At 42.3% G+C, this 26,425-nt stretch overlaps 1 protein-coding gene across 1 annotated transcript in view; it reads right to left on the bottom strand.

Moving 5' to 3' along the window:
* The window catches only part of LOC129814885 (protein phosphatase 1 regulatory subunit 12B-like), a 33,942-nt gene extending 9,594 nt beyond the window's left edge, over window positions 1-24,348 (bottom strand). The window contains exons 1-4 of the mRNA XM_055868012.1: window positions 23,925-24,348; window positions 6,619-6,635; window positions 6,263-6,374; window positions 5,947-6,051 (exon numbers count right to left, since the gene is read on the bottom strand). Coding sequence (XP_055723987.1) covers window positions 5,947-6,051; window positions 6,263-6,374; window positions 6,619-6,635; window positions 23,925-24,032 — 342 coding nt within the window. The 5' untranslated portion in view covers window positions 24,033-24,348. The remainder of the gene's footprint in view (window positions 1-5,946; window positions 6,052-6,262; window positions 6,375-6,618; window positions 6,636-23,924) is intronic.
* Between the last annotated feature and the right edge of the window lie 2,077 nt (window positions 24,349-26,425).

Raw genomic sequence — 26,425 nt, 5'->3', positions numbered from 1 at the left:
AACACGATTTATCATAATAAAAATGTCCTACCTTGAGCTGTTCTTCCATCAGTATCTTGGGCAAAGGATCCTTTCTTGGGAGAAATCGTCTTTTGGTGGAAAGCTGTCCTCTTGCCATGTGGAAATGTCAACTGCGTTCGGGATGAACTGAAAAGCGTGCCCAACTTTTCACATCGTTGCAAAAATAAATGTCCCAAAATCGCACTAAACGGATATAAATTGCTATAAAACGCTTTAAATTAACTACCTTATGATGTTTTTAACTCCTATAACGAGTGAAAAGATGACCGGAGAAATATAACAGGCTAAACCAACGCTTGGAACAGGTGCGCGCCGGTGTCCTCTAGGCTCATGACGCAGCTCCCAAAGAATGACTAGCTTCAGGGTTTTTTCATTTGTAGGGCCTGTGAACGCGCAATCGACCCCGTTGGAATCGTCATCACGTAAAGGCATCCAGGGGAAGACGTAAGAAGTGTCCGTATAGTCATAGCAACGACAGTGCCCTTTTAACTGACTTCAGAAGAGTGGCCAACATTTCTCAAATCTGACTCCATGTCAGGGAAATTGCTGTAGAATGGGCTCTGTTCCACTTAGAGACAAAATTTCAACTCCTATAGAAACTATAGACTGTTTTCTATCCAATAATAATAATAATATGCATATTGTACGATCAAGGATTTTGTGGGAAGCCGTTTAAAAAATTAGCCAAATTAGCATAAATAGTCTAAACAGCGCCCCCATCCCCAACAGGTTAAGTCATTTAGCAGACGCTCTTATCCAGAACGACTTACAAATTGGTGCATTCACCTTATGATATCCAGTGGAACAACCACTTTACAATAGTGCATCTAACTCTTTTAAGGGGGGGGGATTAGAAGGATTACTTTATCCTATCCTAGGTATTCCTTAAAGAGGTGGGGTTTCAGGTGTCTCCGGAAGGTGGTGATTGACTCTGCTGACCTGGCGTCGTGAGGGAGTTTGTTCCACCATTGGGGTGCCAGAGCAGCGAACAGTTTTGACTGGGCTGAGCGGGAACTGTACTTCCTCAGAGGTAGGGAGGCGAGCAGGCCAGAGGTGGATGAACGCAGTGCCCTTGTTTGGGTGTAGGGCCTGATCAGAGCCTGAAGGTACGGAGGTGCCGTTCCCCTCACAGCTCCGTAGGCAAGCACCATGGTCTTGTAGCGGATGCGAGCTTCAACTGGAAGCCAGTGGAGAGAGCGGAGGAGCGGGGTGACGTGAGAGAACTTGGGAAAGTTGAACACCAGACGGGCTGCGGCGTTCTGGATGAGTTGTAGGGGTTTAATGGCACAGGCAGGGAGCCCAGCCAACAGCGAGTTGCAGTAATCCAGACGGGAGATGACAAGTGCCTGGATTAGGACCTGCGCCGCTTCCTGCGTGAGGCAGGGTCGTACTCTGCAAATGTTGTAGAGCATGAACCTACAGGAACGGGTCACCGCCTTGATGTTAGTTGAGAACGACAGGGTGTTGTCCAGGATCACGCAAAGGTTCTTAGCACTCTGGGAGGAGGACACAATGGAGTTGTCAACCGTGATGGCGAGATCATGGAACGGGCAGTCCTTCCCCGGGAGGAAGAGCAGCTCCGTCTTGCCGAGGTTCAGCTTGAGGTGGTGATCCGTCATCCACACTGATATGTCTGCCAGACATGCAGAGATGTGATTCACCACCTGGTTATCAGAGGGGGGAATGAAATCTGACACAGCGGTTGCATTAAGGAGAAGTGGATCTAAAATTCCATGTATAACACTTGATCTTTGATCAACGTTTATTATGAGTATTTCTGGAAATTGATGTGGCTCTCTGCAAAATCACCGGATGTTTTTGGAGCCACTGAACATAATGCGCCAATGTATACTGAGATTTTTTTATATAAATATGAACTTTACCGAACAAAACATACATGTATTGTGTAACATGAAGTCCTATGAGTGTCATCTGATGAAGATCATCAAAGGTTAGTGATTAATTTAATCTCTATTTCTGCTTTTTGTGACTCCTGTCTTTGGCTGGAAAAATGGCTGTGTTTTTCTGTGATTTGGCGGTGACCAAACATAATCGTTTGTGGTGCTTTCGCTGTAAAGCCTTTTTGAAATCGGACACTGTGGTGGGATTAACAACAAGATTACCTTTAAAATGGTATAAGATACTTGTATGTTTGAGGAATTTTAATTATGAGTTTTCTGTTTGAATTTGGCGCGATGCACTTTCACTGGCTGTTGTCATATCACCAGCAGCCATAAGAAGTTAAGCTAGAGATATCAAACACCGCTGTAGCTTGGCCACCTTCCACCGCATCCGCCTGTGGCGGCCTTCCGAATCTGAAGTGGAAGGTGGCCGAGCTACAGTGGTGTTTGTCAGATCATGAGAACCTGAAAATCAGTCTTCTCACAAAAAAATGAAATGTCTGTAGTGTCCGAATGGCTTGGCCTAGAAAACTAATGATGTCAAATTTGGACACATTATGGTAATTGGGTGACCAAAAATATACATTTAATTACTTTTAAATTAATGCGTTTTCAGGTGGTGTGTAGTGCAATATCACCCAAAGTGTTTCTTGAATTTCCAATTAGCTACTGTACATTTTTCCATCATGTTTCCCACATACATGACAAAGATTAGTTTTCTATTATAGCATTTTTTGCATTACTATTTACCATATTCTTATTCCTAACAGGAATGGTGCAATATTCATCCATCAACAACTGAATTCCTACCTTTTATCCCATGTCTTTGGTGACTGACTGAGTTCTTACAGTCCTCTTATTGGGCAAAGTTAGAGTGCCACAACACTGAACTGCTGCAACTCAAAAGGTTATAAATGATGTAAATTGGTGCAGGAGGGCTGGGGAGATGAACATTCAAGTGAAGATTTTTTTCATATCTACTTCTAAATCCATTGTCAAAAACATGATCAACCAACCGCTTGAGAAAAGGGTTAAAGAACTTATGAAAGTGATTTGTGTTTTTTCACCACCTAATCAAGGCATGGGGTTGTTCAATAACTGAAATGTATTTGCTTGAAATCTACAGTATCACTTGAAAGTTTAATTTCAGGGAGACAAATAATCATGTTTTGTTGCAAAACGCAAAATATCCGCCTGAGCCTCACTCAGACAAATAAGTATTACTTGTAGGTTTTACACAGTCAAATGTGACAAGTAATTACATTTTTAAGAAGAAATGTACAAATGATACATTTCTAATATTAATATAAAACGTTTATATTTTTAAATGTGTCAATAAAGTAATATGAGGTATGTATATAAAATATTTACATTTGACATTTTTAGCAGACGCTCTTATCCAGAGTGATTCATTCATCTTCAGATTGCTAGGTGAGACAACCACATATCACAGTCGAATATACAGGATACGAACATTCCATTCCAGCTAAACAATGGATAATTAGCATTTTGCAAAAAAAGCCATTTTAAAACTTCTTATGGCTGCAAGGGGCAGCACTGAGTAACCTGGAAAGAGGTGGCCATTTCAAACGGCCTCCTACTCAATTCTTCCTATCCGGAAGTGAGATTTCCAAATGCGAGGTCTTTTTTCAAGAGCTTGTCTATAAAAGGGCATGTCACTTGGGACCATAGAAACACGTCATACGCCTTCCCTTGGGCGTCATGCAGAAGTGAGAGCAGAAATGACTTGAATATCTCGTTCAGGGATTGAATACATCATCTTGGAGTGAGAGGTACGCCATTATTTTTTGTTTCGCAGGCGCGAAGTTGAACCTGGAATTGCCTCCTGGAAAACCGTCGTTATAGGTGAATATGGTCTCCGGCTTCGATTTTACTTGATACATGTCACAATATCATCCTAAAGTATGTTTTTTCAATATAGTTTAATTATATTATTGAAATTTATTCGGGACTTTAGACGTGATGCGTTGGAAGAATTTTTTCAAGAAGGAGAGGTTAGCGCCGCACGGCCAGTGTGCTTGCTAATTCAAGAGGGAAATAGTTCGTTCTGGATCCAAAAAAAGACGGTACTGGACAATGGACCCCTTTACAACATTCTGATGGAAGATCAACAAAGATAAGGACCCAATTTGGGATGCTATTTCATATATCTGTCGAGCTGTGCTATCGCTACCGATTACTTGGAATCAATGCTGTTGTGTGTTAGCCATTGCAGTAAGCTAATATAACAATATATTGTGTTTTCGCTGTAAAACACTTAAAAAAATCGGAAATATTGTCTGTATTCACAAGATCTTTGTCTTTCATTTTGCTATACACCATATATTTTTCTGAAACGTTTTATGATGAGTAATTAGGTAGTTGACGTTGGTGTCTGTATTTACTCTGGCTACTCCCGTGCTATTTCTGACTGTAGCTATGATGGTAGCATCAATGTAAAACTGATTTATAGCTCAAATATGCACATTTTTCGAACAAAATATAGATTTATTGTGTAACATGTTATAGGACTGTCATCTGAGGAAGTTGTTTCTAGGTTTGTTTGGTTGGATCTTGGTTAGTTAGGTTGGCTTTGTGCATGCTACCTGTGCTGTGAAAAATGTCTGTCCTCTTTTGTATTTGGTGGTGAACTAACATAAATATACGTGGTGTTTTTGCTGTAAAACATTTTAAAAATCGGACACGTTGGCTGGATTAACAATGATAAGTCATGAAATGGCACAACCATCCATATACACTACAAGTATGTGGGCACCCCTTCAAATTAGTAAATTACAGCCACACCTGTTGCTGACAGATATAAAATCGAGCATGCAGTCTCGAAAGCCAAACATTGACAGTAGAATGGCCCGTACTGAAGAACTCTATGACTTTCAACGTGGCACCGTCATAGGATACCACCTTTCCAACAAGTCAGTTGGTCAAATTCCTGCCCTGCTAGAGCTGCCCCGGTCAACTGTAAGTACTGTTAGTGTGGAAACGTCTAGGAGCAACAACGGCTCAGCCTTGAAGAGGTAGGCCACACAAGCTCACAGAACGGGATCGCCGACTGCTGAAGCGTGTAACTCGTAATAATCGTCTGTCCTCGTTTGCGACACTCACCACAGAGTACCAAATGTCAGCACAAAAACTGTTTGTCGGGAGCTTCGTGAAATTAGTTTCCATGGCAGAGCAGCCGCGTATAAGCGTAAGATCACCATGTGCAATGCAAAGCGTTGGCTGAAGTGGTGTAAAGCTCGCCGCCATTGGCGGAAACGGGTTCTCTGGAGTGATGAATCACGCTTCACCATCTGGCAGTATGACGGAGGAATCTGGGTTTGGCGGATGCCAGGAGAACGCTACCTGCCCAGTGCATAGTGCCAAATGTAAAGTTTGGTGGAAGAAGAATAATGGTCCGGGGCTGTTTTTCATGGTTCGTGCTACAGTTCCAGAGAGGGGAATCTTAACGCAACAGCATACAATGACATTCTAGACAATTCTGCGCTTCCAACTTTGTGGCAACCGTTTGGGGAAGGCCCTTTCCTGTTTCAGCATGATAATAACCCTGTGCACAAAGCGAGGTCCATACAGAAATGGTTTGTTGAGATCGGTGTGGAAGAAATTGACTGGCCCGCACAGAGCCCTGACCTCAACCCCATCGAACACCTTTGGGATGAATTGGAACGCTGACTGCGAGCCAGGCCTAATCACCCAAAATTAGTGCCAGACGTCACTAATGCTCATTACTGAATGGAAGCAAGTCACCGTAGCAATGTTCCAACGTCTAGTGGAAAGCTTTCCCAGAAGAGTGGAGGCTGTTATAGCAGCAAAGGGGGACCAACGCCATATTAATGCCCATGATTTCGGAATGAGATGTTCGACGAGCAGGTGTCCACATACCATGTAGTGTACATATTCATTGGACTCTTCTGCAATCTGGTAATTTTCATCAGTTTTATTTGATTTTCGGATGAGGGTCTGAACTATTTTGTGTGGCGGATGAATACCAGTTAAGGATAATCACCTGTGTGACTTTCTCCAGCTGAGTCTGCACCAACACCAGCTCCTGTTTGCTGCCCTGCAGCCGGGACTTGAGTCTCTCATTTGTAGACATGGCCTCCTCGTACATCTGCAACATAAAAGATGCAACAGCAAACAGACACAGAATATCATAACATGCCACAGTATTTGACTACTACACTTTACTTGAACCCTCTGACATAAAGGCTACATAGTACTTTCCTTATCATGACATAACAGATGTCACAACAGATCGTTAGCTACCTACGCCAGTTTGCTAGCGTTAAGAAACCGTTAGAGAATTTTACATTACAGGTTACCTTCTTATAGTCAGTGCATCCTGCCTCTTCCTCAGCCTTTTTCCTCGCTGCCATTCTGTTTTCCCTGCGAGCGTCATAGGCTTCTCGGTCGTAAGCACCAGACGAGTCCAGTCTGAGGGAAAGGTAACAAAATGACTGCACCTACTTCACTGTGTCAGAGCTTGGTCATCAATATACTTTTTATTTCACCTGCATTTAACCAGGTAGGCTAGTTGAGAACAAGTTCTCATTTACAATAAAAATGTCAGTTGCAAAGGAGGCCTGAGTAATAAAGTTGACCAATGGCCGTTAGGATATGTATGAATGCCTGGTAGTGAAAATCTTTGATAAAGTGAGCTGAGATGAAAGCAGCTTACCTGGACAGTCTTTCATGCTGAAAACAAACAAAAAAGATAAGTCACTTACAAAATGCATAAAACATGAGTAGTTTGAATGGTCTTTAACACTGAGGTGTAATGACTTCTTCCTGGTTAATATTGCACACTCAGACCGTCACTTTTGCCTGGGACTGTATTTTAATCAACCTATGCTTATTGGGCTTTAATGAACAGGAATAAAATAGGCACGTGTTATGACAGATGACACTTGTAATGACCCCTATGTTCAGAACCTTTGATTGTGCATTCTTTGGGGTTTCACACATTTCACCCCCCAGCGCCTTTCATTTAAAATCAACGTTTTCAGTGAAATGCCATGAGAACATTTAGTTTTGTCAGCAATATATCAAATAATGATAAAATGGTCAGTCTAAGTAAATTCCATACAGTATTTGACATGCAATTTATTAAAAAAATATATATTTGTATCCAAAAGCAGGTTGTGAGCATGTTGAGAAATATGTCAGGCTTAGAGATTCATTTTCCTTCTACAGTACCAGTCAAAAGTTTGGACACACCTACTCATTCAAGGGTTCTTTATTTTTTAAATATATTTTGTACTATTTTCAACATTGTAGAATAAGAGTGAAGACATCACAACTAAGAAAAAACACTAATGAAATCATGTAGTAACCAAAAAAAAGTGTTAAACAAATCAAAATATATTTTAGATTCTTCATAGCAGCCACCATTTGCCTTGATGACAGTTTTGCACACTCTTGGCATTCTCTCAACCAGCTTCACCTGGAATGCTTTTCAAACAGTCTTGAAGGAGTTCCCACTTGTTGGCTTCTTTTCCTTCACTCTGTGGTACAACTCTTCCCAAACCATCTCAATAGGGTTCAGGTCGGGTGATTGTGGAGGCCAGGTCATCTGATGCAGCACGCCATCACTATCTTTGGCCACCAGTTTGGTGGAGGAGGAATAATGGTCTGGGGCTGTTTTTCACGGTTCGGGCTCGGCCCCTGAAGGGACATCTTAACTCAACAGCATATAATGATTCTGAGCTTCCAACTTTGTGGCAACAGTTTGGGGAAGCCCTTTCCTGTTTCAGCATGGCAAGCAAGGTCCATACAGAAACGGTTTGTCGAGATCAGTGTGGAAGAAATTGACTGGCCCGCACAGAGACCTGACCTCAACCCCATCGAACACCTTTGGGATGAATTAGAATGCCGACTGTGAGCCAGAACTAATAGCACAACATCAGTGACTGAATGGAAGCAATTCCCCACAAGTGTTCCAAAATCTAGCGGAAAGCCTTCCCAAAAGAGTTGAGGCTGTTACAACCGCAAAGAAGGGACCAACTCCATATTAATGGCCGTGACTTTGGAATGAGATGTTTGATGAGCAGGTGTCCACATACTTTTGGCTATATAGTTTTATAAAGTGCTCAAAAATAAATTTCTACATTTTTCCTCATACATGTATCAATTTTACATCAATTTCTATTGGCAGGTAAAACCAAATTATATATGAATGTGGCTGTAAATACTACATAATCATTCTCCATCAGCCAGTAATAGGACAAAGTGGAAAGAGTCACTGTGCTACCAATTGGAATTACAATGTATTGTACAAGGCACTGATGAAATACCTGGGTTGTATATAACAATATATTCCACTCATTATCTGAATTTCATTGATACACTCACTGTAAGCTGATGAATTTCAAGCAGAGACACAAGCTATACTGTACCAGTTGACAAGTCGCATAGAAAAGGTTATCTTGCACAATGTTGCGTGGTGCAGAAATGCCATAACACCACAGTACGTTTTCACAGTAGCCAACTACTTTACAATACCCCTATTTTTTTTGGACACACCTACCCATTCCAGGCTTTTTCCTATTTTCTACATTGTAGAATAATTGTGAAGACATCAAAACTATGAAATAACACATATGGAATCATGTAGTACCAAAAACAGTGTCAAACAAAACAAAATATATTTTACATTTCAGATTCTTCAAAGTAGCCACCCTTTGCCTTGATGACACCTTTGCACACTCTTGGCATTCTCTCTACCAGCTTCGTGAGGTAGTTACCTGGAATTTATTTCAATTAACAGGTGTGCCTTGTTAAACGTTCATTTGTGGCATTTCTTTCCTTCTTAATGTGTATCTGCCAATGTGTTGTGTTGTGTTGTGACAAGGTAGGGATGATACACAGAAGACGGCCCTATTTGGTAAAATACCAAGTCCATATTATGGCAAGAAATGCTCAAATAAGCAAAGAGAAATGACAGTCCATGGTTACTTTAAGACATGGTCAGTCAATCTGGAAAATTTAAAATACTTTGAAAGTTTCTTCAAGTGCTGTCGTAAAAACCATCAAGAGCTATAATGAAACTGGCTCTCATGAGGACCGCCACAGGAAAGGAAGATCCAGAGTCTCTGCCGCAGAGGATAATTTCTTTAGAGTTAACTGCACCTCAAATTGCATCCCAAATAAATGCTTCTCATAATTCAAGTAACAGACACATCTCAACATGATCTATTCAGAGGAGACTGCGTGAATCAGGCCTTCATGGTTGAATTGCTGCAAAGAAACCACTACTAAAGGACACCAATAAGAAGAAATGACTTGCTTGGGCCAAGAAACACGACCAATGGACATTAGACCGGTGGAAATCTGTCCTTTTGGAGTAGTGAACGGATGATGATCTCTGCATGATCTCTGCATGTGTGGTTCCCACCATGAAGCATGGAGGAGGAGGTGTTATGGTGTGGGGGTGCTTTTCTGGTGATTTATTCCGAATTCAAGGAACACTTAACCAGCATGGCTACCACAGCATTCTGCAGCAATACGCCATCCCATCTGGTTTGCTCTTAGTTTTTTTCCAACAGGACAAAGGAGGGCACTCGTCTGGGCTACGGCGGTGTGGGAGCAACAGTCCACCGTTTGCCTCAATCTGGAGAAGTTTATGGCGGAGGTACGAAAAGGGTTAGATTTTCCATTGTCTGGGAGAGAGTCTGCTCGTAAGCCACATTTTTAGCAGTATTACTTTAGCTCATTGTTGCAAAAAGGATGCATGTTTTGTCATATTTAAATTCTGTACATGATTCTTTCTTTTCCCTCTATCGTTTTAGATTAGTATTGTGTAACTACAATGTTGTTGATTCATTCTCAGTTCTCTCATATCACAGCCATTAAAGGTGCACTACGCAGAAATCGCTCTGCCATTTCCTGGTCGCTAAAATTGTTATAGTTCGCCTAATTTAAGATTATGTGACAAAACAAGCAAGTATAGTATAGAGTATCATTGTACTATCTAAATATATTTTCCATAATCAAAAATATTGTATTTTCAGCTGTTTGAAGCTGGTGTCCAAAACCGAAAGTGTGAGACGCAAAAACAAAACTTATGAATGGAAAACATAGAAATAGCGCACATAGAACAGATCTACCACTTCTTAGACATGCTTTCAATGAAAAATCTATAACTAACTTTCTATGTGAATTTGGTCAGGTCGCCCAAAAAATTGCATATTTCAATTTTAAACTCTGTTTTAAAGTCACAATTGGCCACATGGTGAAATCCCGGCGCATTTTCCTTCCTCTCCAGCAACTGAGTTAGGAAGGATGCCTGCATCTTTGTAGTGACTGTGTGTATTGATACACCCTCCAAAGTGTACTTAACTTCACCATGCTGAAAGGGATAATCAATGTCTTCTTTTTTAGTTTTTTTACCAATAGGTTTTCAATGTAATCCTTTGGAAAACCTGCCTGGTCCATGTGGTTGAATCTGTTTTAAATATACTGCTCAACTTCAGTACCTTACAGATAATTGCATGTGTTTGGGTACAAAGATTAGGTAGTCATTCAACAATCCTGTTAAACACTATTTCAGCACACAGTGTCCATGCAACTTATGTGACTTAAGCCAATTTTTACTCCTGAACATGTTTAGGCTTGCCATAACAAAGGGCAATACTTATTGACTCAAGACAGTTTTAATAATTACATTGTAAACACTTTGGAAAACATAATTCCACTTTGATATTATGGGGTATTGTGTGTAGGCCAGTGACAAAAAAAAATCTAAATTTAATCGATTTAAATTCAGGCTGTCACAACTAGGGCCGTTGCGGTGACAGTATTACCTCCACACCGGTGGTCACGAGTCATGAAGGCAGTCAAATTCCATGTGACAGTTTAGTCACTGTAATTAAGCTTCTCCAAGATCTGATGCTGCTGATGGTCATTAGTAGCCTACCAAACGTGCTAACTGCCTGGTACTCAGCACTCTATTGTCCCTCTAATCACTCTGACATCAATGCAAATGTAATCGAAAATCGAAACAAACACGTCATGAGAGCCCATGAGCTCATGTTGCACAACATTTCTAAAGGCTACGCAAGTGCGCGAGAAAACAGAGTGATGGCCTCTACTAAAAAGAGGAGAATCCGATCAGCATTCTATAGGTTATGCCTACTATATTTATTTCTCAACTTTCCTAATATTAAGCACAATGCTTATATTTACAACAGGAGTATAGCCTATCTAGCTGGCATGAAAATGAACCACGGGGAAAAGCGTCCTCCATTCACTATTTACGTGTATGGATGACATTTTTTTTCCCCAGCTGCCCCCGTTTCGAGCAGGTGCATGATAATGGTTGATTTTAAATCAAATTTCAAACATATTTAGTATAAGACAAGATTAAATCAAGAAAAGTCTGATGGGTGACAATTTTTGCCTACTGTATCACTTGTGAATTATATATATTATTACTTGTGAATGATGCCCAGCATAAGAAGCAATGCCTTTTTTGCTACTTTTTCAAATCATAGGTCGCACACCTCATGTAGCATAGGCATAGGCCTATGGGTTAGGTTTATATCACAACTAAAGTGGCCAAATAACTTCTTAAAATTAAGCACATTAACCCGCTTTACAAGGGGTGGAGAGCCTAACTGTCATACATAAGCAGCGCATGAGTTTCAAGTTTGGGGAAGATATTTCACCATAAAAATGCACCTTTGTCATAAAAACATTACATGAAGAATCTCATTTGCAGTCACTTTTGATAATGGTGTTTACCCGCTAATGGAACATTTGCGCTTATAGCCTACTGCCATGTGTGCTTTGTTGCGTAATTAATATTTTTCTTTTATGCTGGTGGTTGTATTCATTTGGGATCTATTGCATCCCACAACTGTCCCAGACTATGTTTGGAATATTTATTTCTCACACAGAATAGGTCAACTTTTGTACTGTGGGGGATAGTAGATTGACAGACTAGTGCTTTCGCTGTTCATTAGGCCTACTCATCTTGTTGGCTGACGAAAAGTAAATGTGGACATTTCTTCTAATATCTTCAATATGCCTCTCGGAATTGGATAAGGATACACGCAGTTGCGTCCCCGATGTGTCTGTCTTCACTTGTAAATCTTGTCTGCTAAATTAACTAGTGTAGCCCAATGCCATTTGGCATAGCCAGATCAGTCCCTAACATTAGGACGACTAAGACAGAGTATTTTATTTTTTTAAATTTTTATTTCACCTTTATTTAACCAGGTAGGCTAGTTGAGAACAAGTTCTCATTTGCAACTGCGACCTGGCCAAGATAAAGCATAGCAGTGTGAACAGACAACACAGAGTTACACATGGAGTAATCAATAAACAAGTCAATAACATAGTAGAAAAGAAAAAAACAAAAGAATCTATACACAATGTGTGCAAAAGGCATGAGGAGGTAGGCAATAAATAGGCCATAGGAGCGAATAATTACAATTTAGCAGATTAACACTGGAGTGATAAATCATCAGATGATCATGTGCAAGTAGAGATACTGGTGTGCAAAAGAGCAGAAAAGTAAATAAATGAACAGTTTTTGGATGAGGTAGGTAAATTGGGTGGGCTATATACCGATGGACTATGTACAGCTGCAGCGATCGGTTAGCTGCTCAGATAGCAGATGTTTAAAGTTGTTGAGGGAGATAAGTCTCCAACTTCAGAGATTTTTGCAATTCGTTCCAGTCGCAGGCAGCAGAGAACTGGAAGGAAAGGCGGCCAAATGAGGTTTTGGCTTTAGGGATGATCAGTGAGATACACCTGCTGGAGCGCGTGCTACGGGTGGGTGTTGCCATCGTGACCAGTGAACTGAGATAAGGTGGCGCTTTACCTAGCATAGCCTTGTAGATGACCTGGAGCCAGTGGGTCTGACGACGAACATGTAGCGAGGGCCAGCCGACTAGAGCATACAGGTCGCAGTGGTGGGTGGTATAAGGTGCTTTAGTAACAAAACGGATGGCACTGTGATAAACTGCATCCAGTTTGCTGAGTAGAGTATTGGAAGCTATTTTGTAGATGACATCGCCGAAGTCGAGGATCGGTAGGATAGTCAGTTTTACTAGGGTAAGTTTGGCGGCGTGAGTGAAGGAGGCTTTGTTTGCGAAATAGAAAGCCGACTCTAGATTTGATTTTGGATTGGAGATGTTTGATATGAGTCTGGAAGGAGAGTTTACAGTCTAGCCAGACAGCTAGGTACTTATAGATGTCCACATATTCTAGGTCGGAACCATCCAGGGTGGTGATGCTAGTCGGGCGTGCGGATGCAGGCAGCGAACGGTTGAAAAGCATGCATTTGGTTTTACTAGCGTTTAAGAGCGGTTGGAGGCCACAGAAGGAGTGTTGTATGGCATTGAAGCTCGTTTGGACTTTAGTTATCACAGTGTCCAAAGAGGGGCCAGATGTATACAGAATGGTGTCATCTGCGTAGAGGTGGATCAGGGAATCACCCGCAGCAAGAGCGACCTCGTTGATATATACAGAGAAAAGAGTCGGCCAGAGAATTGAACCCTGTGGCACCCTCATAGAGACTGATCTAGAAGAAAAAGAAAAGCACACCTATTTAGGTGAGGTGCTGGCTAGCGGAGTAGAAAACTTGAAAATAAAGAAGAGCCGCACACTCTAGGAGCTCAGATGCAAAAATGTAATATCCAACGTTTCGACAGCCAAGCGGTCTTCATCAGGGTATGAACACAAACACTGAGGGATGACTCGTTTATATAGTGTCAAAAGACACACAGGTGTCTGTAATCATGACCAAGAGTGGCCTAATATCATTGGTTAATTCTCAAATATTAAAATGGCATACAAACAGCATACAAAAAACAAATGGATAGCATACGATCATAGATTCCTTTTAGACTACACAAGCTTACAAACAATTACAATGAAAAAGTCACAATAATCACAAGAATGGCTTCAGATCAAGTCTACGTTGAGACTGAAGGGAGCAAGGGTCTTTAAGTTAAAGATCCAGGCAGCCTCTCGTTTTAACAATAAATTATTAAGGTCACCCCCTCTCCTGGGGAGGGTGACATGTTCGATGCCAATATAACTCAGAGACGAAATCGAGTGGCCTGCCTCCAAAAAGTGGAGTCGAGTTTTTGCACCCAATGGTGCTACGATGCTCAGAGATACGTACTTTTAATTTGCGCTTTGTTTTACCCACATCATTTTTACCACAAGGACAAGTTATAAGAGGGGTTATAAATTACTGCCTTAGTGGAGCACGTAATAACACCTTTGATTGGGATCGATTTCCCTGTGTGTGTGTGTTTGAAGGATCTACATGTATAAGTGCCATTGCATTGAGCACAGCCATTACACTTGTAATTTCCATCCAGTAGGGGCGCAAATAGACGTTGTTCAGGAATATCTTGGGGTGGTAAATCAGAGTGTACCAAATGGTCTCTGAGATTTCTGCCCCGCGAAAATACAACCAAGGGAAGGTCCGAAAACACATTACCGAGACTACCATCGGATTTTAGGATGTGCCAATGTTTGTGAACGATTCCCTTAATTTGTTCAGAGCGTTTTGAATAGCAGGTAGTTAGAATGCAAGAATGCGTCTTTTTGCGAGACTGCCCTTCAAAAATGTCATGTCTCGTTTTGTTTTGAATTTTCTCAATGGCAATATTAATCTGATCATTTTTGTACCCCCTCTCCTTGAACTTTCTTTGCCTCTCAGTCATATTTCTGTCGAAATCTGATTGTTTTTGCAAATTCTTTTGATACGACAGAATTGGCTGTAGGGCAAACTATTTTTCAAGGGAAGTGGGTGAATACTGTCAGCCCTAAAACTGTTACGATCAGTAGGTTTCCTGTAAAGATCAGTGTATAGAACATTATTTTCACACAAGATCAAGAAAACTGATTTGACGTGTATCAGATTGCATAGTAAATCTCAAATATTCAGAACAGGAGTTAAGAAAAGCATGGAATGCCTGGAGATGTTTTGCATCACCCCTCCATAGAACAAAAATATCATCAATATACCGTTTCCAAAAAATGATGTTAGGCAAGAGACTGCCAGAGGTCCGGACAACAGGCCCTCCAATTTGACACACTGAACTCTGTCGGAGAAGTAGTTGGTGAACCAGGCGAGGCAGTCATTTGAGGAACCAAAGCTGTTGAGTCTGCAAATAAGAATACGGTGATTGACAGAGTTGTTAGCCTTGGCCAGGTCAATGAAGACAGCTGCACATTACTGTCTTTAATCGATGGGGTTATGATATCGTTTTGTGCCTCGAGTGTGGCTGAGGTGCACCCGTGACCAGCTCGGAAACCGGATTGCACAGCGTAGCAGGTTCGGCGCGATTCAAAATGGTCAGTGATCTGTTTATTTTTTATTTTTTTTCACCTTTATTTAACCAGGTAGACAAATTGAGAACACGTTCTCATTTACAATTGCGACCTGGCCAAGATAAAGCAAAGCAGTTCGACACATACAACAACACATAGTTACACATGGAGTAAAACAAACATACAGTCAATAATACAGTGAAAAATAAGTCTATATACAATATGAGCAAGTGAGGTGAGATAAGGGAGGTGAAGGCAAACAAAATATATATATAAATAAATAAAAATATAAAAAGGCCATGGTGGCGAAGTAAATACAATATAGCAAGTAAAAAAAGTAGAGATAGTAGAGATAGAAAAAAGTAGAGATAGAAATAATGGGGTGCAAAGGAGCAAAATAAATAAATAAATAAATACAGTAGGTAAAGAGGTAGTTGTTTGGGCTAAAGTATAGATGGGCTATGTACAGGTGCAGTAATCTATGAGCTGCTCTGACAGCTGGTGCTTAAAGCTAGTGAGGGAGATAAGTGTTTCCAGTTTCAGAGATTTTTGTAGTTCGTTCCAGTCATTGGCAGCAGAGAACTGGAAGGAGAGGCGGCCCAAGGAAGAATTGGTTTTGGGGGTGACCAGAGAGATATACCGGCTGGAGCGCGTGCTACAGGTAGGTGCTGCTATGGTGACCAGCGAGCTGAGATAAGGGGGGACTTTACCTAGCAGGGTCTTGTAGATGACCTGGAGCCAGTGGGTTCGAAGACGAGTATGAAGCGAGGGCCAGCCAACGAGAGTGTACAGGTCGCAGTGGTGGGTAGTATATGGGGCTTTGGTGACAAAACGGATGGCACTGTGATAGACTGCATCCAATTTATTGAGTAGGGTTTTGGAGGCTATTTTGTAAATGACATCACCAAAGTCGAGGAATGGTAGGATGGTCAGTTTTACAAGGGTATGTTTGGCAGCATGAGTGAAGGATGCTTTGTTGCGGAATAGGAAGCCAATTCTAGATTTAACTTTGGATTGGAGATGTTTGATGTGAGTCTGGAAGGAGAGTTTACAGTCTAACCAGACACCTAGGTATTTGTAGTTGTCCACATATTCTAAGTCAGAGCCGTCCAGAGTAGTGATGTTGGACAGGCGGGCAGGTGCAGGCAGCGATCGGTTGAAAAGCATGCATTTAGTTTTACTTGTATTTAAGAGCAAATGGAGGCCACGGAAGGAGAGTTGTATGGCATTGAAGCTCGTCTGGAGGGTTGTTAACACAGTGTCAAAAGAAGGGCCAGAAGTATACCGAATAGTGTCGTCTGCGTAGAGATGGATCAGAGAATCACCAGCTGCAAGAGCGACATCATTGATGTATACAGAGAAGAGAGTCGGTCCAAGAATTGAACCCTGTGGCACCCCCATAGAGACTGCCAGAGGCCCGGACAACAGACCCTCCGATTTGACACGCTGATTTGTAAGGGTCCAGATTTTGCAGCTCTTTCAGAACATCAGCTGACTGTATTTGGGAGAAAGATAAATGGGGAAGGCTTGGGCGAGTAGCAGAGGGGAGGGCAGTGCTGTTGACCGGGGTAGGGGCAGCCAGGTGGAAAGCATGGCCAGCCGTAGAAAAATGCTTATTGAAATTCTCAATTATAGTGGATTTGTCGGTGGTGACAGTGTTTCCTATCTTCAGTGCAGTTGGAAGCTGGGAGGAGGTGTTCTTATTCTCCATGGACTTTACAGTGTCCCAGAACTTTTTTAATTTGTGTTGCAGGAAGCAAATTTCTGCTTGAAAAAGCTAGCCTTGGCTTTTCTAACTGCCTGTGTATATTGGTTTCTAGCTTCCCTGAAAAGTTGCATATCACGGGGGCTGTTCGATGCTAATGCAGAACGCCATAGGATGTTTTTCTGTTGGTTAAGGGCAGTCAGGTCAGGAGAGAACCAAGGGCTATATCTGTTCCTGGTTCTAAATTTCTTGAATGGGGCATGCTTATTCAAGATGGTGAGGAAGGCATTTAAAAAAAATATCCAGGCATCCTCTACTGACGGGATGAGATCAATATCCTTCCAGGATACATCGGCCAGGTCGATCAGAAAGGCCTGCTCGCTGAAGTGTTTCAGGGAGCGTTTCATAGTGATGAGTGGAGGTCGTTTGACCGCTGACCCATTACGGATGCAGGCAATGAGGCAGTGATCGCTGAGATCTTGGTTGAAAACAGCAGAGGTGTATTTGGAGGGCAAGTTGGTTAGGATGATATCTATGAGGGTGCCCGTGTTTACGGAATTGGGGTGGTACCTGGTAGGTTCATTGATAATTTGTGTGAGATTGAGGGCATCAAGCTTAGATTGTAGGATGGCTGGGGTGTTAAGCATGTTCCAATTTAGGTCGCCTAGCAGCACGAGCTCTGAAGATAGATGGGGGGCAATCAGTTCACATATGGTGTCCAGAGCACAGCTGGGGGCAGAGGGTGGTCTATAGCAGGCGGCAACGGTGAGAGACTTGTTTTTAGAGAGGTGGATTTTTAAAAGTAGAAGTTCAAATTGTTTGGGAACAGACCTGGATAGTAAAACAGAACTCTGCAGGCAATCTTTGCAGTAGATTGCAACACCGCCCCCTTCGGCCGTTCTATCTTGTCTGAAAATCTTGTAGTTGGGGATGAAAATGTCTGAATTTTTGGTGGTCTTTCTAAGCCAGGATTCAGACACGGCTAAAACATCCGAGTTGGCAGAGTGAGCTAAAGCAGTGAACAAAACAAACTTAGGGAGGAGGCTTCTAATGTTAACATGCATGAAACCAAGGCTATTACGGTTACAGAAGTCATCAAAAGAGAGCGCCTGGGGAATAGGAGTGGAGCTAGGTACTGCAGGGCCTGGATTCACCTCTACATCACCAGAGGAACAGAGGAGGAGTAGGATGAGGGTATGGCTAAAGGCTATCAAAACTGGTTGTCTTGTGCGTTGAGGACAGAGAATAAAAGCAGCAGATTTCTGGGCGTGGTAGAATAGATTCAGAGTTTAATGTACAGACAGGGGTATGGTGGGGTGCGGGTACAGTGGAGGTAAACCCAAGCATTGAGTGATGATGAGAGGTTGGATCTCTGGACGGGCTAGTTATGCTGGGTGAGGTCACCACATGTGAGAAGTGGGACAAAGGAGGTATCTGAGGCACGTTGAGTGGGACTAGAGGCTCCGCAGTAAACTAAGACAACTATCCTAAACAACAGTGTCCAAGGCATATTGACATTTGAGAGAGACAAAGCGAGGCATAAAGCAATCACAGGTGTTGATTGGGAGAGCTAGCTAAGGCAACAACATGTAAGACAACAACAGGTAAAATGGCGATGAATGGGCAGAGAGGGTCGGTTAAGTACACACAGGACCTGAGTTGGGGCCCGACAGATAAACAGAAATAAACAAAATGGAGTACCGTGATTAATGAACAGTCCAGTAGGCATCAGCTATGTAGCCAAGTGATCATAAGGTCCAGCGAACAGCAATAGATGGAACAGGGAAGCCGAGGGGTAGTCGTTACTACGCTAGCACGCGGGACACATGGCGTTTAAAGTTAGCAGGCCGGGGTAAGTAGAAGCGTCTGCTCCGACGTCCGGCAAAGGCCGGTTGAGGGCACAGCGGATGGAGTTAAGTCGGCAGACCAGTCGTGGTGGTACGGTGGGGCGCCGTGTCGACAAAGTGTCCAGACCAGATGGCGAAAGAGGTAATTGTTTTAATTTTGTTTGCTAGCCGGGAGATGCGCCTGGCTTGCGGCTAACTGGTGCTAGCTTAGGGGCAGGGGCATTAGCCCCTGTAGCCACTAGGTAGCAGCGATGATCTGATGCAAAGGTCCAGAGCTTACGGCAAGGATCCGGTGGAGTGGTGGATTCTAGCCGCGTTGGGGTGGAGTCCGGGAGGTATCGGCTGAGTAGCCGGGTGATCACAGAGTAGCCCAGGAGGTGGGCCTGGCTCAGAGCTAGCTTCAGGTCACTCGGTGGCAGCTAGCTAGCTGTGATGATCAGGAGTAGTGGTCCAGGGTTGTAGTGGAGAAAACAGTCCGATGCTGGCAAGTATTATCCAGGCAACAAACAAAAAAAGGTCTGGTGTCTGTGCAGAAGGAAAGGCCACTAGCAGTGGCTAACAATGGCTAAATATCTAGTAGCTAATTAGCTGTTTAGCTTCTGATGGAGGTTCTGGCTATAAGGTCTAAAAAAAATAGCAGATCCGTGTCACATTGGGTGAGGCGGGTTACCGGAAGGTATATTTAATTTTAAAATGGAAAACAGATTGAAAATAAATTGAAATATATACAAAAAAAGACGAAAAATACACGGGAGGACGACATATCACGTGCCATCTTGGCCCATCCAACTACCTCATCCCCATACTGTTATCTATTTTGCTCCTTTGCACCCCAGTATCTCTACTTGTACACTCATCTTCTGCACATCTATCCCTCCAGTGTTTAATTGCTATATTGTAATCATTTCACCACTATGGCCTATTTATTGCCTTACCTCCGTTATCCTACCTCATTTGCACACACTGAATATAGACTTTTTCTAATGTATTATTGACCGTATATTCATTTATTCCATGTGTAACTGTGTTGTTTGTGTTGCACTGCTTTGCTTTATCTTGGCCAGGTTGCAGTTGTAAATGAGAACTTGTTCTCAACTAGCAGAGGCACTGAGTTTGAAGGTAGGCCTTGGAATACATCCACAGGTACACCTCCAATTGACGGAAATGATGTCAATTCACCTATCAGAAGCTTCTGAAGCCATGACATAATTATGATTTAGTTTCACCATCCAACTTGAAATGATGTCAATTGATACATTTATGATGTAAAAAATAGAATTTTATATTTAATGAATATGTATGCAAATTGAATAATTTGGTGCAGTGAACAAGTGAATTATTTTTTTTTTTTTTTTTTTTAATTGCTTAAGGTTTTAAAACAGGAGGCCTTTTGATGATGTATTTAGTTTTTTGGGGGTTTAGAGTTGTGATGTACCACATACTTGTGCATATGGTACCAAAGTGATTGCATTTTTTTTTTTTTTTTACTTCAAAGTGAATGTGTTTGAGTTTCCATTTATTGCAGTCCAAGTCATGACCAAAGATAACATTCTGAACACTCACAGAACTGCCTGGGTCATAATTATTGTAACGAACCTTGCCAAGGTATGCCTGTTACAATTCCTCTTAAAAAAGTGAACCCATATTGGAGCTTTGGTTAGCAGTCCTGCCTATGGGCTTGGAGACCTGGGAATGAGACCCATAACAGGCATTTCTCTATTACTGTTTGCATTTAACTCCACCATATGTCTGGTCCCCTATTTGTTTGAATGTTGCCAATGGAATCTCCCTCAGCCCTGCTCCGGACTTTACTTGAGTGACCTCAATAAGACCACTGCATTACCAGCCTCTAAAATGACAGAGCAGAGCGGTCAAGATGAACACTTTGTAAAGGACTTTGTGTCCTGTTTGCATAAAGATTCTGTGTTTCTAATTTTCAGTTCAAGTGGTCAGGAAAAACCCCTGGCCCTAGCTATGACCTCTCACGGAAGACTTAGACCTTCGCACTGTCCCGCAGCCAAGCATGCGCTTATCAGCAGAGAGCATCTTGGGATGAAACTTGAAGCGCACACCAAGTTAGAGAATGGACTTACGAAACAGCCACATGCATTAACTGAGAGGCAGAGATAAAAACTAAACATATCCAAAAAAGGTCATAACTTTGGCAGTGGCTTAGCTTGGGAATCTTGACGGATATTGCCTGCTGAAGGGTTGGAGGCAGGGTGTATGAGTGTGCTTTTTTAAAGAGACACTCCTGCAAAAATGGCATTGTTTGAGCTTTTTAATAGTGTCCGATGATTTTCAGGTCACTTGTCACTTGCCTTGCGGATTTATTTCAGTAGAGCTGAGAAGTGTACTACTGATAGAATAGGAGATGTGTTCCACTGCAGACCGAATCATTCATGCTGTGATGTATCCTCAGTCACTCTCCTACAGTATCTGGGGCAGGCCCTGACCTCTGTGTTCTCAGGCTGCAGTGGACAGCCTACTTCCATTTTCTGCCCATGCTGCTTTTCCATGTGACTAGGGAACCATGACGGACCAGCACTTTGTCAGGCAATTACAAGAGTTCAACCGACAAAGCCAAATATTTAGGCTTTTACGCCACGGCATGCAAGAGTGAAGGCCTTTAACATTGATTACGGTTGCGCTATCTAGAAATCACGTCAATGGATAAAGTTAACAATGTAAGATCGTATGCATTTTCTCTTGTGCACTCCCAGTCAAAACAGTTTGCACATATATTATGATTACATTTTTGTTCGTTTTGTACTTCGGCAGGTTAGTTTTTCTGCTGTTTGAGTAAAAAAAAAATCTTGATGCACGTTAAAGTTCGGTAGCCAAAATCTTACGGCCCTTCGTAGGTGACGCCTTCTTAGGTGATCGGTCAAACAGCCTACTAATCCTAGTAGGAGTGAGAACTATGGACGGGATTCTTCATTGAAGTGTTTGTTGCCATTCAACGAGAGACGACTAGTTTTCATGCATTTTTTCCCCCCACTTGAAAAATACTGCAACTAACATCTTAGTTAGATTCAAAATTCTGTGACTAAGACCTCGTTGGCAAAAACATCAAAAGGAATTTACAGATTTTTTGATTTCATTCTGACTATTTTGAGGAACTGTATTCTGGCTATGTTTTAGCTAGAGGCCAAAACAGTAATATTGCCACTTTACTCATTTTTCAGCTAAAAGTCTTTTAAGGGTCAATGCGAGTCACAGACGTTCACTTCACCTAGCCGAGTTCTGCTAGGAGCAAACCAAACCTAGTATACGGGCGACTTTAGGCTCTATATAGTGTTGGCCAGTTTCTTCACAAATATAGATTAAACTGAATTGTTCAAGGTGGTCTAGGAGTCCATTGCTTTAGTCTCGGGCCTCATGTAAAAACACATAGGAATGGTTCCCGTCAGACATCAACAAGCTCTCAGTCTGTGTCAACACTGTCAGCTCTCTTTTATTAAAGAGTCTGTCTGTGTGTTTGGAGCCATGGTAAGCTCTCATTAAAAGAAGGCTTGCTGTTGACCCCCTGACGCTCTGCTTTGGATCATAGATCCAGCACTGGGAGATGCTGGTGTGATGGAGAGGGCCTGCTCGGAGTCTATCAAGCCTTCCAACACTGACCAACCCAGTCAAGAATAACCCCTATAATATCTAACTCATAGGCACTTCAGATATGGGTATAAACAATATGCTTGTAGCTCCACCTGGTTCTCTAGTAGGCTAGGTGAAAGTACTGCCATATTGATTACACCAATCAAATCCTTCCCTCTGCACACCTGCGCCCAGAGTGTAAGGGCTACTGCTTGTTTGTGGACCAGGCCAGTCTTCTTCTGTGCTCCCCTTCCTGCTCTGTTAGATGCCATGGGGGACTGTCTGTTGACCAGCTCTTCCCGAGTGGAAAATGTGAGCTTCTCCCACTGGACCAGCGGAGGGATAGACACTGTGTCTGCGTTCCAATACAAGCCAGCTCTAAGTACTCTCACCATCTTTCCTTCCCTCTCTCTCTCTCTCGCTCCCTCTTTTGCTCGCTCTTTCTTTTGCTTGCTCTCTCGCTCTTTTGCTCTCGCTGTCTTGGTCTATTTTGCTCTCTTGCTCACTCTCTCACTCCCTCAAAGTACCAGTGTCACTGCTTGAGTAACCATTTGAGATTAACTTCTTATTACAATTTATTTTGTATTTTCCCGTTTATTTTTCGCTGCCTGGCTCATTGTGCAAAAAGGTGCTGCCAGAGTCTTGTCCAGAGTGATAACAGGAAGACCCACTTGAAAGCAGGGTTTGATATTGTTGATCCTGTCAGCGATCTATCTTCAATGCCAATCTGAGTTTTATATGTCATTTGCCTCTTGTTATTTCAAGTTACACAGGACCCCTCTCCGTAAAATTCCAAGGCAACTTTCTGCCTGATGAAAAAAATAGCATGGAGCTGATGATGTCATGGAAACTCCAAACTTATCCAGGAATTATATGACCCATCGTGGGAAGTAAATGTTGAGGCTGTATTGGACATCTCTCTCACAAAGAGAGAGCGAGCCTCTTTGTGGGAGAGATGTTCTTTGAATAGTTACATGCATGCAGCCAATGCTGAAAATGTATTTTCCTTTAGTCAAATGTACTCCCACATAAGCCACCTGGCTCAAGAGGGCTCATCACCATCTGCCATTACAATCTGATGATGTCTGCTCATGGAACATTTAGATTGGTTTCAATGTGGAGTGAAAAGTTTATGGTTAAACAAAGAAAGATATTCAAAATAACCCGTTTTTCCTGGATATCCTTAAAGCATAACACCTATAGCAGTGGTTTCCAGCCTTTTTTGGTTACTGTACCAACTGAGTTTGCTGTTCCTGGAGTACCCATGAAGTATCCCCTCCTGCATTTTACCAGTAGGCCTATGGTCTCGTGAGTCTTCACAAGTACACCCTGTGGATAGGCCAAGGTTGTAGTACCTCTGGTTGGGAACCACTAACCTATAGTATTAGACCTACACACAGTGCACTGTGCTCCAAACCAATGATGATAGTCAAAAGTCAAGCACTGCATTTTATCTGAGCTTCTGCACATAGCAATGTTTACAAAAAGCATCCTAGGCATTTCCTTGTTATTGCCCATAGACAAGATAAAGTGATCTGCTCTTACTTTGAGGCCTCTGGAAGTCAGCGAGGGTGTAGTGGGAGACGAGTCAGAGAGGGACTTTGTCGTGCGTGGCTGATCCTTTGCGTTGCGGGGGGAGAGAACAGATGACATCGCTGCAGGCTACTATACACTGCATGGGGTTCAAGTCTGGTCCAGCAGTCCGGTCCAGCGGTCCAGTCCAGCAGTCCAACCAATGTGATTCCAAAGGACTACTGCATAAACAATCCAGTGAGACACAGTTAAAATCCCTGTGATGTGAATGGTGGTGAAGGGACAGAACCAGAGTTGTGATCCAAATTGAAGAGTTCTAATGATAGAAAAACAGCAGTGTGATCTATCTTCAAGTGATGTTGTGTTATGGTGCGATGAGTTGAGGGTGAGTGAGTAGCAGAAGTGTGATCCACAGATGAGGGCGCTGTGGAGGAAGTAGAAGGTGGGCGGTGCTCTAGAGTGGGTTTCCTTGGGCTCCCCCAGACATTTCACATTTTTGTTTTAACCCTAAACTGGCACACCTGCTTGATGATTAGTTGACTAATTGATTCAGGTCTGCCAGTTTAGGGTTAAAACAAAAATGTGAAACGTCTGGCGGGGCCCGAGGAGAGGGTTGGGAAACCCTGCTGTAGAATATATGTGGAGGGACACTGCCTGGAACTTGACAGCAGTGCAGCTCATGAGAGCACTCTCTCACTGGACTGTGGTCATTCAACAGAAATGAAAACATCAAAGCAAAGAACTCTGCTCTCATTCTGCCCGACACTCTCTCTCTCTCTCTCTCTTTCTTTCTGCCACACATTTTCTCTTTCTGTCTCTCCCTCTTTCCTTCTCTAATCACCATTTTGTCTGAGCTGTGGACTAATATGGATTTGTTTGACTTTAGAATTTGTTATGAAAATTATAAAAACATTTTTTTTTATGACAGCCTCACAAATTTGATACTAGTTTTCCCTTAGTGTAAAAGTACAACCACATATTTAATGTGTATATTTATAAAACATGATATCACACAGTGGCCAGCAGAGGTCCTCTCAGTACCGTACAGTAGACTACAAACTGCAAATGAGGAGGATCCTTTAGCCTCACAGGGATTATTTGGCTGCTGGAGAGAAGGGGGCAGGAGGGAATGATGACAACAACAGGAAGTATTTTGGCTGGGGCTCATGATCCCTACTTCCTTTGATTACTGCTCCCCTAATGGGTCAGTGGCCAGTGCCTGACTAAGAACAACTTCTGCCTTCAGCATATACAAATACAGTACACATACTATACACATACCTTATGGACAAATAATCACTATCTTCACTTTACAGAGATGGGATATGAGCATAACATTAAATGTGACAATAGCATCAATTATATTCCTGCCCTGAAAATATATAGCAAGTCATATCTCTCTACCTAATTTCTTTGCTCAGACCAATTGAAAAGTGATATATCGGTAGCAGCAATGCCACTCCACATGGTTAATCAGAAAAACTGTGTTCATCGCAGCCTAATCACACCAATCAGGTTGGTTTATTTATATGCACCATGTGGATATATACATTAAATTCTGTATTTCCACACAGTTTATACAAAGAATTGGATTTCACCTCCTTCCTATAAGCCAAATTTGCACTGTTATACAAGAACACTGTCCATATTAGATTTTGCACATTGTTTATGAGTTGTCCCCACATATTTATGAACGGCTGAGCCTGCTGTCCTTTGTGTTGGGGAGTCTCATGAATTGATATGAGGTGAGCGGACACCTGGGTGCGGTTGATTTGTGAGTTGCCCTTCGTGCCAGCTCCCATACCATATAATTCTCTATTTCTTTGTGACTCATTTGTATACAGGCATACCAGAAAAGCCACATCCCTGATTGGTAGATGAGTGGCAACCCTGATTAGTAGCACCTGCTGCTCATCGGTTGTTCTTTACAAATGCTTTAATGCTTTACAAATTGTACCTACACGCCGAAGAAGGGTGCCAAGCCGAATCGTCTGTGTACGCGATCCCTGTTGCAGTGAAAATCATTTAAATAAGAGACTAATGTAGAAAGCTTTATGCAACAGCTTTTTGTTTGTATTGAATTTGCAGGTTTTACGCACCAGCCAAGCTTCTGGGAGAGTGTGATGGTTCTAGTTTGATTGGTTGACTTATATTTTCTAAATAGTATATGAAAATCAATGACCATGTTGGAACCATTTCCTGGTAAGACAAAACAAACTACATGGGAATTGTACTGTATGTATCTTTCAGGGCAGAGATCACTACAGTATGTTCACTACTTTGTGTGGCTTTTATACTACCAGACCTGCTAACCCAATGCTCACAAGATCACATTATCCTCAGAACACTCACAAGATCACATTATCCTCAGAACACTCACAAGATCACACATCAGTACTGTATGGACAATTCTCTTTCACATTTTGACACACATTGACAATGAGATGTGGATCTGTGGATACTGGCACCACCTGGTGGCATAAAACATTTCCAAAAGGCTTAGAAAAAGTTTG

Source organism: Salvelinus fontinalis, chromosome 18 (assembly GCF_029448725.1).
Source record: "Salvelinus fontinalis isolate EN_2023a chromosome 18, ASM2944872v1, whole genome shotgun sequence".
Classification (NCBI taxonomy): domain Eukaryota; kingdom Metazoa; phylum Chordata; class Actinopteri; order Salmoniformes; family Salmonidae; genus Salvelinus; species Salvelinus fontinalis.
This window is presented reverse-complemented; position numbering and strand designations above follow the sequence as displayed.